The 15294-nt window shown below is 42.2% G+C and overlaps 1 protein-coding gene across 6 annotated transcripts in view; it reads right to left on the bottom strand.

Annotated features, from left to right (window-relative positions):
- The window catches only part of LOC311019147 (voltage-dependent calcium channel subunit alpha-2/delta-4-like), a 155540-nt gene extending 143517 nt beyond the window's left edge, over nt 1–12023 (bottom strand). For 5 of the 6 annotated variants that reach the window (XM_084018390.1, XM_084018386.1, XM_084018388.1 and 2 more), the window contains exon 1: nt 11363–12023. In XM_084018390.1, the coding sequence (XP_083874516.1) occupies nt 11363–11463 (101 nt within the window). In that variant the 5' untranslated portion in view covers nt 11464–12023. Of the gene's footprint in view, nt 1–7289; nt 7456–11362 lie in introns of all 6 variants that reach the window. The other variant, XM_084018391.1, reaches the window with a different exon arrangement.
- Between the last annotated feature and the right edge of the window lie 3271 nt (nt 12024–15294).

Below are 15294 nucleotides of genomic sequence, written 5' to 3'. Positions count from 1 at the left end.
AAAAACTAAAAGCCCTGTGTACGACCCGCTTCTGTAGGAGAACCCCGCGCCCTGATCGACCCCCGGACCGTCTGACTACCCGCCTCTGCTTCGACTCCCGCCTGCCTGACCGCCGCCTCTCCCGCTGAGCCCCGGACCGTATGACTGCCCGTCCCCGTGTACCGAACCCCGCTCTCGCCCAACGACGCCGCCTCAGCCTCAGCCCCCTCAAGCCAGCCCCGCACTCCGCGGCATCGACAGCATCCCTGCCATTCTTTAATAAAGAACATTGATTGTGAATTTGGTGTGGACAGCCCTCTTTTCCCTGAAATTGGTCACATAGAGCCTTCTCGTAACCCCGGAGGTGCCACACCTGGTACCCAACACACAGAGAGACCTGTTGTTATAGTAACGTTACATCCTGGTACCCAACACACAGAGAGACCTGTTGTTATAGTAACGTAACATCCTGGTACCCAACACACAGAGAGACCAAAGTTACATCCTGGTACCCAACACACAGAGAGAACTGTTTTTATAGTAACATTACATCCTGGTACTCAACACACAGAGAGACCTGTTGTTATAGTAACGTTACATCCTGGTACCCAACACACAGAGAGACATGTTGTTATAGTAACGTTAACTCCTGGTACCCAACACACAGAGAGACCTGTTGTTATAGTAACATTACATCCTGGTACCCAACACACAGAGAGACCTGTTGTTATAGTAACGTTACATCCTGGTACCCAACACACAGAGAGACCTGTTGTTATAGTAATGTTACATCCTGGTACCCAACACACAGAGAGACCTGTTGTTATAGTAACGTTACATCCTGGTACCCAACACACAGAGAGACCTGTTGTTATAGTAACGTTACATCCTGGTACCCAACACACAGAGAGACATGTTGTTATAGTAAAGTTAAATCCTGGTACCCAACACACAGAGAGACATGTTGTTATAGTAACGTTACATCCTGGTACCCAACACACAGAGAGACCTGTTGTTATAGTAATGTTACATCCTGGTACCCAACACACACAGAACCCTGTTGTCATAGTAACGTTACATCCTGGTACCCAACACACAGAGAGACCTGTTGTTATGGTAACGTTACATCCTGGTACCCAACACACAGAGAGACCTGTTATATTAAAGTTACATCCTTGTACCCAACACACAGAGAGACCTGTTATAGTAAAGTTACAGGTACTCAACACACACAGAGACCTGTTGTTATAGTAACATTACATCCTGGTACCCAACACACAGAGAGACCTGTTATATTAAAGTTACATCCTGGTACCCAACACACAGAGAGACCTGTTATAGTAAAGTTACAGGTACTCAACACACACAGAGACCTGTTGTTATAGTAACATTACATCCTGGTACCCAACACACAGAGAGACCTGTTGTTATAGTAACGTTACATCCTGGTACCCAACACACAGAGAGACCTGTTGTTATAGTAACGTTACATCCTGGTACCCAACACACAGACATCGTAGCTTCAGAGTTACCATGTTACCTCGGTTGGGTGTAAAGTCTGTATAATTACGTATTTTCACAGACCTATACTTCAACAGTTTTATAAAAACTTTTTTGACAGGTAAAATTATCTTTTAAATTGACAAACATCATGTGTTATTCATGCCAGTCAAACAGGATCAAATTAATTATTTGTCGTTTGCTGTTGACTGAGATACATATTTTTTAGAAAACAAGGTCCCATGATAGTCCGCCAGAATGGTTAGGAATTGGATTTAATCATCTGCATTAATTTTACACAAACTTGTATGGGTTACAGTTCTGGACTTTAGATATAAATCATGCAGCTCATGTACCTGCAGGATTTCCATCTGTCACCAAATTGAACCAATTTTCAAATGCCCCAAATAAATTAAGCCTCGACCAAGATCACCTCCAAAATCTAATCAGCTGCTCCTCGGTGCTGAGGCTGATCTGTCTGACAGATTGAAGCCAAATCTGTTGACTGTAACCTGAGCACAAAGACACACAGAACTCAGCCGTCATCTCATTTCACAAGTTACAACCGACAGGGAGGACGTAAAACTTTACGACAAACAGCAGCCTTAATAAACTGCAGCTGTGCGCGTCAGAGGTGACAGAGAAAGACAAAAAATAAAAACATTTTGAGATTTCTGATTTTTCTTCCTCCAATATAAATGGTTAAACATTGTACAAAACACATTCAATTTCAGCTCCAGTTGACAAGAAAAACATCTGAAATAGGGATTTCACATCCAACAATATATCAAGAGAAACCAAAATGGTTCAGTGTCGATAGATAAAATCCTGCTGCAAAAATGACTCATTCATACAACGGAAAATCACAAATACCTCATTTAAAACTGAACTGAGCTGCTGCTTCACCACCTGGCCATTACCAAGGTGCCCTTGAGCAAACCCCTAGTGCTCAGGCCGCCATCTCTCCATACCTAAATTAATGAGTATTAGGGATGTCAACACTTAACCGTAAATCAACATCAGACTTTTTTTGAGCAGTTAGACATATCGGCCTTAGATCAATTCATGTCTATGTTAACCGATTGAGTTGCTCAGACAGGATGCACCGATGCACTGAGCTTAAATTCCACCACAAGAAAAACTAAAAGAGTCATTTTCACACAAACACAAGTCACATCTCTGTGTCTCTGGTTTGTGTGCAGGTGACATGGCATCTGTGTCCAGGTCTGCAGTGGTTGCTCGATGGGTCGGGTGGTGAGTTTGGGTCAGGGTATAAGATGAGTGGGCTGGCTGGGCATGGCTGCTGGCTGGTTAGCACACAGGTGATGATGGAGGAGCGAGTGAGAGTCCTGCTTCACGCTAACACTGCCTGGCAGCTTCATGCTAATGAGGATGTTACTAAGAGAGACTACAACAGGAAAAACCCAATGATTGTCTGACTGAGGATTCTGGGAAGCGCAGTTTAGTAATAACAATAAATAATGATAATAATATTATTATTAATAATAATAATAATAATAATAATAATAATAATAATAATAATAATAATAATAATAATAATAATTGACATTTTATTTGTAGTGCACTTTTCATTCAGTGAATCATCTATTAAAAAAAGAAGCACAAAAGCATAGGCATAAATACATCACATCATATCACAGGGGCCACAAATTAGCAGTCAAATGTCTTTGTTAAATCAACAGGTTTTCAGGCCTACTTAAAGTTTAAAACAGAACAGTTACTGAAATTGATTTGAAATAAGAGAGTTTATAATTTGCTTGACATTCTCGCTTTATTTACCCAAGACATGTTGATTAGCCAAGTATTTTTTATTAAAATGTGTCTATCATGCATTTTTGTTTTCCCCATTATTTGTAAGAAAAGGTTCACCTCGTCTGTTTTCTTTTGTGTTTATTGTGACGGGTTTGACACAGCTGTTTTGGTGCAACATATTTATTTTCATGTTCGCTTGTTTGTGAGAGTTATGATATGGACTGTGAGAACGTTTTGTCCTGTTCTGACAACGATGTCAGACGGATGGTGGAGGGTTTAAGTTGGAATAAGGTTAAGTTACAGTTGGGGCTATACATGTAAATGATGGGACAATATAATATTTTAATCAGGGATCGGGATAAAAACACTCAAGTTGATTGTGGGTAATTTTCATTATCAGGATAATCCTAATTTATGTCACAAGTGACTTTAAAAAGATGTCTAGTTCCCTGTCATGGTAGAGAATAAAAACAAAGCTGATTTTAAAAATACAGGAAACATAATCAAATCCCAAAACAATGTATTGTATATTTATCTTTTATTTATGCAGAGACATTATGATTTAAGATTGCCCAATCGTTGTTGTTTTTACTAAAAAAGGGTTTCCTAAAACAGACGTGTCTGTGATGCAATAATACATATTTGTTTCTTTATGAAAATGTAAAGGGATTACAGTTCTTGTACAGTTGTGTGCATATTATGATAATTATCAGGACATTTTCATATCATCCCATGTCTAAACATGTAGTTGTGCTGGTTAATGCTGAAGTCTGCCGAGTTTATTTTAAGTGGTTGCAGCTGCAGCTCCTGGAATAATCTCTCTGCTGAATCTGAGTTGTGAACAGAAACAGAGGAGAGCACATTTCTGTGTCCTGAGGGAAAATTGCCATCAGCTAACACAAAAGTATTCCCGCAGGATTGTCATGAAAACAGAGTGCACCCTGGGAGTTTGTTGTCTGAAGACAAATTTATCTGGAGCAAGCCCAATCAGGACTGTGTTTATAAACTCTACATGCACACAGATTGGCACGTTCACACTGGGAGCTGTACATTCCCAGTAATGAGACTGTTAACAGGCTAGACTGCAGAGGAGCAAATAGTTGGAGTCACCTTTTGGGTTTTATTGAGTGGCATTGAGAAGCCATGTCTCCCAAAAAACACACTACTAAACTTCATTGTGAATTATTTTTCAAGGGAAAAACAAACATCAAGTGTGCTCTTGACGTCTCAAACAAATCGGTAGAATACCAAGTAGGGAGGAGGTTGGAGGAGCTCCAAAAATACAGGGCTTTCACCAGGACACTGCTCTACATGGGGACCATGTCGGCCTTCTTTTGTTGCATTTTTGTTTAAATTTCATATTAATTTAAGGCCAAACTATTATGTTTTTCTCACAAAATCTAATAAAGTAGCTATGTTGCCTAAATTAATTATGTAATCGTGTTGCATTTTTTTGTTTATTCTTTCTTAGTTGATTAAACTGAGACAGTTTTGACTGGAAAAAGTTCAACTGGAAATGTAATTTTGTAGCAGACAAGGGTCAATGGGAGTGGTAGTTGATGGGTCAAACAAACACAGGACTTTCACCTTGGAGACCACTGTTTGGGTCCTGTGTAAAACTACAAGTCAACATTCATGCTTGTTTTGTAGCGTGTTAAGAAATGTGTAAGAAAGTAAGCTAAGGGAGGTTTGTTGTTTATTTACACTTTGTCATGTTAGGTTGTTATGTTATTATTTGAACACAAACCTAACTATGTCGTTGGTAGCGTGATTTGTTTTGTTCGTGAATGTGTTTCAAACAACCATTCGGTCTGGGGAAAAAAGTAGGCTTTCCTGGAAACATGATTGAGAGTGAAGTTTAGTTGTACGGGAACATAATTTTGTTAAAGACAGTGTTGCATGTGTGAGGGTGTGCACCCTTGATCATGCTACTACACGGTTAAGGGAATGCATATTAATGGGATGTCTTTAACTCTGACGTAAATGGTTCGGAGAGCTGAGTGGGTGTGTGTGTCCAGTAAGTGACGGAGCTGCATCCGTCACATCATCCCCCTTCCCGATGTGCTAGAGAGGTAATCGACCACCACATTGGTCTTGCCTGATCGGTGTCTGATGGTGAACTTAAACTATTGATGACGGAATGATTGATTTTCAGGGTACTGAAGGTTGTTTCACTGTCATCTGACCAGGTTACTGGGTTCCTTTGGTCCTTGCATATCAAAGCTATGAGTGGGCGTGCAATGGTTGCAAACTAAGGCAATCCATCCGAGGAAGGAGCATACCTTCTTCTTGGTGCAGGGTCGAGAGCAGTTCTGGATCACTTCCACCTTATCCACCTGCGGAAGTATCTATCCTCGTCCCAACTGGTAACTAAGGTAGCGTGTCTCTTGTCGTGCCCACTCACACTTGGAGGGGTGAGTGTCAACCAAGCCTTCTGGATCTTTCCCAGAACCAAAGACAGATGTTAAACATGCTCTGCCCAGGCGTGGCTGAAGATCACCACGTCATCAATATATGCAGCGCTGTAGATGTCACACCCTTGGAGTACTTTGTTGATCAATCTCTGGTTGGGGTTGAGCTGGGGTTCGGAATGCCGTGTAGGGTTGGCTTGAATCCTCAGTGGCACCTGCCAGTATCCCAGATCAAAGGTGGTGATGTATTTGGCAGTTCCGATCTTCTCCAGTAAATCCTCAATTCTTGGCATGAGGTAGGCATCAAACTCCAAGATGGCACTGAGCTTCATGAAATCAATGCATATACGGAGTGAGCCATCCTTCTTAAAGAATATGACCAACGGACTGCACCTCTTGGTGTTGGACAGCTCGACTGCTCCTGCTGCAGTTTTCCCACCAGCTGCTGGGGATGTTGAGGCGAATGACATGCTCCATGAACGTTGTCTTCCCTGGGATGGCAGCAAATAAGGAGGGAGCCTCCTTGAAGACCTGGAGGAGCTGTGCAGCTTGGTCAGGTTCAAGATGTGCCAACACTGGAACAGCTGGCCTAGTCAGGGTCTTTAGTTTAGTATCTGTCCCTTCACTGTCGACTTTCCTTGCCAGCAGAACCTCGGTTGGAGCCTGAACCAGCCGGTCCTTCCACTCTTTCAGGAGGTTTACATAGTAGGCTTTTTCTTCTCCGGGTGAGGGATCTCGTAGGTGACCAGGCCTCTTTTGTGAGTGATACGGTATGGCCCTTGCCATTTTGCCCAGAGCTCGCTGTTTGATGAAGGGAGAAGCAGCAAAACTGTTTGGCAATCCTGGAACTCACGGAGCTGAGCCTGTTGGTCTTACCAGGTATTTTGGCTTCTCTGGGCCTGCCGCAGGTTAAAGTGATGGTTCGGAATTAAATGCACCCTAGGTCATTTCCACCAAGACATCCAGCCAAATACCCCCTCGGAAGCATTTTTAGCGATGGTCAGCATTGGTCAAGATAGGGCTATCAGCCGAATGGCTTAGTACTAGCACGATGGTACATCTTGATTATCTCGTAAATTACCCCACTAATAATGCATGGAATGTTACCAAACTTCTGCAGTAGTACACACAAGGTCTGTACTCACAAAACGAGGCATTTGAAAGTTTGTAAGTACACCAGGAGTTTATTTTAAAGAACACTTGCCTGATAGCTTCTACCCTTGGCTACTAACGCTAACTAACGCTACCGCAGCGTAGACGCTACTTCCGTGTTTACCCAGCCGATGCCGTGACGCGAGTTTCACGCGAGAGTATGAAAACGGTTCGCTGAATTTTTATAAATGCTTGTATTATCAGGTCCACACTTGTTAACCTGATAATACAAGCATTTATAAAAATGTGTTGACCTGATAATACAAGCATTTATTAAAATTTAGCAAAACGTTTTCATACTCTCGCGTGAAACTCGCCTCCTCCTGGTACCTTGCCAGCTGATCCCTCATTTCCAGCACAAACTGCACCATACTTCTGTCATTTTGCATCGTTGACGGTGTCTCCCAGTGTTTCAGGAGCAGATCCAAGGGTCCCTTTACCTCCCAGCCATACAGAAGTTCAAAGGGGAGAAACCTGTTGATGCCAGGGGAACTTCACGGTAGGCGAAGAGCAGGAATGGTAGCCAATGGTCCCAGTCCTGCAGGATCCCCTTCAAGGTCGTGTTGAATCTGTCTGTGGGTGGTATGGCGTAGTCTTGATCGCTGAGATGCCTAGTTGCTTCTGGAAGAGCTGCATCAACCTGGAAGTGAAGTTGGTCCACTGATCGGTCAGGATCTCATCAGGTATTCCAACCCTGCAGTGTTAATTTTGTTAATAAAAAAATATGACGGCAAATAATCATCAACAACCTTTTTTCCATGACGAAGACAAGATATTGACAAGCTAAAAATAGATTTTTGATAATAGAAACTATGACGAAATGTATTTTCGTTTTCATTGACGAGATGAGACAGGACTAAAATGTTAGTGGTGTGCTATTGGACATTCAAAATGCATGATATTTTCCCTCAGTTGTGCATCTAGTCTGTCTGTAAAAATACTATGGGTATCGGCCGATACCGAGTACCAATACCAGTGTGTGAAAAGAAAAAAAAAAAAAAATCATACTACGCCTGCATGACTGTGATATGATTATCATTGTGGTAAGGCCTGGCTCAGGTTAAACCCTTTGTAAAACATGAATGAATACAGCAAATGGAAGCCATTTAGTTTTAAATTTATTTAAAAAAAGAACAGTATGAAACAGTAGTGCAAATTTGCAACACAAGTCTTTGCATATGTTGCACAGGGGTCTGAAGTTTTTAACTTAGTTCAGCGTGAGATTTTGGCTGAAGCTATGTGTTCACAAGCAGTGTTATTTCCATGCGTCCCATTCATTGTCTATGTAAGAAGCCATGCAATGCCTTCGCGTCGCTCTCGCAAATCTTTCAAACTGACCGTCGATCTAAAATAAAGACAGATTCAGAAACTGCATAGTTTATTTCTTGCATAAAATGTTTTCAGAAACACATTTATTTTCGTAAAAATAAGAAGTTTTTTTTAAATTATCCCGGTAATTTGTCTGTGTGAGAAATACTAGATGTAACGTGTAAACAGGTTAAAATGCGTGAGACTTGAGAGCCCTGTGTTGCATGTCGCCGTCTTACTGGTGGGAACATCCACTGTGAAGTACTGCCAAACCACTGACATGATGCGCTAACATTAGCTCCTTTTAACAGGTGTCAGGTGATATGGAAATTTTGTACTTCTTGATGAGAGATATCTGAACTGAAGACTTACACATGAGAAGGTTTGGTAAATGTGTCCTGTGACCTGTGACCTGTGACCTGTGGCCTGTGGCCATTTGTGTGTGTTTTGCAACCCAAGTGTGCCTTGCGACATAGTTGTGGTTTATGACCCAGGTAGGGTTTGTGACCCATGCAAGGTTTAGTTAAACATTTGAGTTTACGACTTCCATCCCTGTGAACTGAGTGAAAACACACCCACAAGAAGATGGATAAATATCATGTTTGTCTCACAGTATGACGAGTCTACACTTAGTAACAGACCAGCATGTTGCTCTGTGAATTCTCCTCTTGATCAAGATTAAAGCCCTGTTTGGACCTTGAGCTGACTCCGATCTCCTTCCTCCAGTTCTATACCAACGGGTAATTATTTTAACATCAGGTGATCAATTCTTCTTCGCCCCTCGAAAAAAACGCAGATGCCGCCGGCAGCACAGCGCAATTGTTTTAAGAGCGGCAAAGAAGAACTGTGTCAAAGCTAACGGAAAAATAAATTACGTGGTATCGGATCGGTGCCTGGACTCCAGTACTCACCGATACCGATACCAGCATTTTCGGCAGTATCGGAGGCATTTCCGATACTGGTATCGGAATCGGAACAACACAAAAAATGTGTTATTTCGTAGATTACACAGAAAATATTTGTGTATGATTTTTCGCGTTAAGACCAGGTAGGCATATATAACAGGCTAGTTGTATTGTGTAATCACATAATTTGAATCTTCAAAATCTATACTTGATATCTAATTATATTTTAATGATAATACTATTAGCAAAGTAAGGGATTAGCCTACATTTAACTAAAGTCACAGTCTGCAACATTTGTTTGATCATATTCACTGAAACTGACACTATGCTCCGATAGAACAACATAAATCAAAAGTAATAAAACAAAAGTTGACTAAAATGTAAGGATTTTTGGTCGACTAAAACAAGACTAAAACTACGAAGGAAAACAATGGCTAAAATGTCACTAAAACTAATAACCATTTTCGTCTTAAGACTAAATCTAAAATAGCCGCCAAAATGAACACTGCCACCCTGGTGATCGTGCGCAGGAAGATGCCACAGAGAGAGGGAACCGACCTGTAACCCAACGAGGACGAGAAGTAGAAGACCCAGCAAGAACCACAGGAGTGACTGCGGTAAACCTGACGAACAACAAATGACTGCGTCACCAACTCGGTCCGTGGGGAATAGTGATGGTCCAGTTTCCATCCCTGTCTTAATGGTGTTCTGAACACTTTTGTGGATTTGTGCTCTGACGTGCATAACAACTCCAATGTAGCAGGAGGGAAAGTTGAGCAGTCGGTCAGCTCTGCACCACTGATCCGGATAAGGAGCAACACTCTAAAACTTGAAGAGGACTGGTTCCTGACCATTGAGCGATTGTACCATCTGACAGAAAGAAATAGAACTATATAGTTCTATTTCTTTCTGTAATACAAATCTGGTAACTAATATTAGTAACACACTTGATTTCTGCAACTTGGATGTAATCATTTTACGACACAACATATTGATTGTTGATTTATTTGTTTGATTTATAAATTAATCAAAAGGAGAGAATGTGATGGGAAATTCCTATTTAATGATGTGTTTCTGTTATGATCAGGACTTATATATCCATTCAGTGTGTCTTCAGATGCTTTCTCATTATACCTGAGTGTGTTGTGTACCAGGGATGTGTTGCAAATGGCTGTCTATCCTCAGTGTATCCTCCCTGTCTGCTGGTATTTCATTGCCAAACTTTCCCCTGCACGAAAGTAAAGACAATGACAAAGGATTGTCTGCTGCATGAAGAAATAACATTATGAAACCAAAAGATATAGAAGAAATGTATCTCTTTTGGGTCCAGTGATTTATAGAGCAGATATTTTCGCTTTAGAAGACCAATATATATCTTAATTTCAGCTAGGACTAGATACAAATATGAATATTAAAGTCATCATCCTTCAGATTTTAAATATACCATGAAGATAAAGATGAAATTAAATATCCTTGATAGCATTCCTTAAACTGCCCTGCCGTGTTAGGGTGGTCTGAACGGCGGCCATTTTTATGTGTACCTTTGCCATTGCAACCTTTTTAACGGGGCACTTCCGTATATGAACCAACTTATGCAGAGTTTCTGAAGAATTGAGCTGATATTATAGAGTGCCAGGCTACATGAGTAAAACTTAACAACTGAATGCTTCCACACACTTTTGCTACACCATAGGAATGCACATGCTATCGCCTGATAATGAAGTGTAGCATTAAAGCAGTGAAATTACCATATTAGGTAGCAAACATCTGACAAGTTAGCTAGCACACTACATCCGCCATTATTGAATGATACTGGTTCCAGAAAATGAGCAGCAGCAGTGCTGGATCGAACAGTTCCTTCACCTCACTCCCTGCTCCGTCAGCTGCGTCCGCTCTCCGCTGCGACATTTTACAGCTTCACCGATGTGTGAGGTCACCATAAAAACTAATAACAATCGCCATTTTATTTTGTACTTGTTAAATGACCATTGAAAACGGTTTGATGTCCGTTCTACTCCTATTCTATTTCTATGAGCCAAACATTTTTCAAATCCACATTATAAACTCTTTCTGGAGATCCAAATGTTTCCAAATGACCAAATATGTGTTTAAAATTATGTACAAGCCATCGGGAACGTTTTGATTTGGTGGAAAGCTGCTTTGAAAGATAACCTTTTCAACCTCAAAGCACTTCAGGGTACAATCTGTATGTTAAGGAGTTGAAGCAGTTTACAACATCCATCTGTGTGATTGTACATGTGATTATTATTTTCACACATTTCAGGTGGAGATAAAGGGAGCTCAGATCCAGTAGAAGAATCGAAGGACACTTACGTCTCCGGTGGGATCTTCATCTGAGCCTGAGCTGTTGCCCACAGGCAGAAAAATCCCAGAATCCTCAAGAACCTCCTCATTCCTGGCGTCCTGCCCTCCATCCTGCTTCCTACTACTGATATCAAGATCCTCGCAGCTCGGACTCTGAAATATCAGATGTTAGCTTCACAAACTTGGATCAGCTCCGTAAGTTCAAGAGAATCATGAAGAGTTTGTTGCGAACGGCTTCCTCATGCCGGCTAAAGGGAGTAGAGGAAGACGGTGATCCCGGTAGAGGGCTTTGGTCCCTGAACGCTCTCCGTCATGTCTGGATAAACCCGTCCTGCTGCTGGCATCTTCTCGCCTCTTCAAGTTTTACCTTCTCATCCTCTTTTAAGAAACTTCCAGGAGATTTTGATGTCGCCCAGAACAAACCGACTGAGATTTCGTTTTGATGCAGCAAGAAGAAGAAACTCTTGAAGTTAAAGATGAAAAGTAGTCCTTCAGGAAAATGTGATAGGGTGTAGTTTCCTCTGCACCTGCTCCAGGTTCTTCCAGGTTGGTCCTCATGGAACCAGGACCACTCAGTGGGTTAATTTCTCCACCTTGCACATATTTAGGAAGACATAAAGCCGGCAGTCTGCAGCAGATTTTGCGGCCGCTTGCCTCCACTGTTACCCAATTTGCAACGTAATCCACTTGGATTAAAAACTCCTCTTCCCCATGGAGAGAGAGGGAGAGAGAGAAAGAGAGCGAGATGGGGGAGGGATAGGAACAGGGGATTGGATGAGGGCTCTGTTTTATCTAAGAGGATTAGAGCAATTTCTGGAGACAGGCTGTCCCGCAACCAATCAGAGCAGCTGGAAGAAAAGAAACCCCGAGGCTCAGTTTGGCTGCTGAAAGAGAGAGAGAGGACGTGCAGCCAACAGTGACATGATGCCCCGACACACACACACACACACACACACACACACACACACACACACACACACACACACACACACACACACACACACACACACACACACACACACACACACACACACACACACACACACACACACACACACACACACACACACACCGAGCTGAATATTACCACAGAAACACAAAAACTCCTCCTGTGTAAATATTCATTACACTTGAGTCCTGTGGGGGATTCCACCTGTGTTGAACTCATCTGCACTTCAACTGCTCTTAGGTCAGTGCCTGGCTCAAAGGCAGCGGAAGGCAGAGATCCAATAGCTGAATGGTTAAAACACACGCATTCCCAGGTTTCAGTCTACAATCTGGTAATCCAGATACAGGACTTTCAATCTAATCTGATAAAATCCTAATTAGAAGCAAAGCTGCCAGTTAGAGCTCACCACCATCTCATCATCATCCTCCTCATCTGCTGCTGCAGAGAAACACATCTTACTCGCTGTGCTGACAGCGTCAGTTATTTGTTCAGAACATAAACTGTATATAAGAAGTGGATGTAGTCATGGTGATGTCACCCGTTGGTTTGTGGATTACGGTTTTGGAGCCTCAATTAGGGCATTTTGGTCGTCGCCATCTTTGAATTTTTGCAACTAGTGAACAGAAGTGACCATATTTGGACTGTATAGGAGCGATGGGTGGATCTGAGGAACACAAGCAGCAGAGCGGCACACTGAATAGAAACCTTACTGGATCTGGATCCATCTGGTTTCTGCAGTCTTATAAGGGGTGTCACACACACACAATTTGTGTGTTATTTGGAATCCAATGACAACGACCTGGAACCCAAACCCGACCTGGGAATCAAACCCTCACTGTGAGGCGACAGTGCTACCCACTAGTTGTTAAGTTGTGGTCCAGGTCGCAGGAGGAAGAGGAGACCTCTGTTCAGGTTGAGGTCGCAGGAGGAAGAGGAGACCTCTGTTCAGGTTGAGGTCGCAGGAGGAAGAGGAGACCTCTGTTCAGGTTGTGGTCGCAGGAGGAAGAGGAGACCTCTGTTCAGGTTGTGGTCGCAGGAGGAAGAGGAGACCTCTGTTCAGGTTGAGGTCGCAGGAGGAAGAGGAGACCTCTGTTCAGGTTGAGGTCGCAGGAGGAAGAGCAGACCTGTGGTCAGGTTGACATCTCAGTAGAAAGAGAGAGATCCCAACTTGGTCTGCTTGGTAGGAAGTAAACTTCCACTGCAGTTGACCAATCAGAATGAAATCTGCAGTTCACAGCTACTTGTCACTTTCAGTGACCCAGGCCTGCAGGCAGTAAGTTACGCTGGGATTCCCACCCCTACTTGGTGCCATATATTAGATGAGAGTTGGGATGCTTTTTCTTGTCAGCTGTTTCTCTTTCTCTTTTCCTTTTCTTTTGCAGCTCTTTGAAGTCCATTGGACTTTGAGATGAAACCCTACTGACTCATCTTTTTCTGCATTGCAATCAGCAGACTTCCTCCTCTGTGCTGTCAGCTCATCTTGCTTAAACGTCTTTGGTCATCAAGACATATGTGATACTTTTGCCTGGCAGCAGCTGGACTCGCTCCTTTGTGTAGGACGGATGCTGCAGAACCACCAGTGGTTTTGATGCACTGCTGCAGCATGCTTTAGATCAGATCCTCTGTTCACGTCCAACAGCTCCTCAATGCCACTGAGACTCGTGACCTGCAGGTATCTTGTGTCCTAAGCATGGAACCCCTTGTCCTGTTGAATTCTTGTGATGTCTTTAATCTTCAGCGCAGTTGGCTGATTCGTCACTGGAAATAGTAGCGATTACACCCAATATGACTTGCTTTGTCTCTTTAATAGGAATATATATATATAAATAAACATATAAATAGTGAATTATCACAACTCTCCAACTCCCCAAAACCCGCCAAAAAAAAAATTATAAAAAAAAACTGATTTTCTACTGCAAATTTCAAACTGTTTGCAGTTACCAGATTCTGTAAAAACAGTATTAAATTCTGAGCTCCTCAGTGCAACTAAGCTATAAATGTCTCAGCTGAAGTCATGACACAAACTCAGTGACACTTCGGTCCAATCCCAATGTCCACACTCACAGACCTTGTGAGGGTTTAGGGCTGTCCCACTGTCAAACCATTTAGAGCTTGAGGACTCTCTCATAGAGAGTTCAGCCCTTTATGCACACTGTCCACATTTCTGCAGACTTTGACTGAGGAAATCACTCACAAATCATAGCATATTTTATATTGAAGAGGTTCATTCAGCCTACTGATATACTTTTTACACTTGTTTCTCTATAAAGGCCACCACATCAGGTGGGAAAAACTCCATAACACATTACAGACAACATCACACCAACATCACGTTACACCTCTGATGAAGGCTACAGAGGCAAGGTAGCCGAAACTTGTCAGGTACAAGAACATTTACTTCATTGGCCTTTATAAAGAAACAAGTGTAAAAATACAAATCATAGCGTTGTGATGTTAAACATAGGGTTACCAGGGGAAGCCCTGAGGCATAAAACAAGGTAAACAAAGAGGAAGGTGGAGTTCAGACTGGCATATTACATCTACAAAGAATCATTAAGGCTTGAAGACAAACATTACATGTTATCGTGAGGAGTGCAAGCAGAAGCTTTATTACACACTTGATCTTTTCATCATCTTAATTATGCTTATTGAAGCCATTTTGTCAAAAACATTGATTTTTTGACAATTCCCTCTTGTCTGGTAAAATCCTGAAGATGTTCGAATCAGGTAAAACTCACACGTGTATAACATGTTTCAGTGTCATCAAAGTGACGTTATATGATGCTGCAGAGTGCAGAGCCATTTGTATTCATACTATTTCAAGCCCTCGCAGCCGCTTGCACTAAACCATTTACCAGGCTATGTCAGTTTAGTCCATCAGGGTTCAGAACTTAAGGCTTAGGGGGACACTGGGACATGGCTTTTGACTGAACAGGATATGATGTAAGTAGAGGTTATAAACATGGAGCCTTCATTTTTTACAATATTGGTA

The sequence above is a fragment of the Eutrigla gurnardus genome (assembly GCF_963514095.1).
Source record: "Eutrigla gurnardus genome assembly, chromosome: 9".
NCBI classification, from domain to species: domain Eukaryota; kingdom Metazoa; phylum Chordata; class Actinopteri; order Perciformes; family Triglidae; genus Eutrigla; species Eutrigla gurnardus.
The sequence above is the reverse complement of the archived record's forward strand: the minus strand, read 5'-3'. Positions and strand labels throughout refer to the sequence as shown.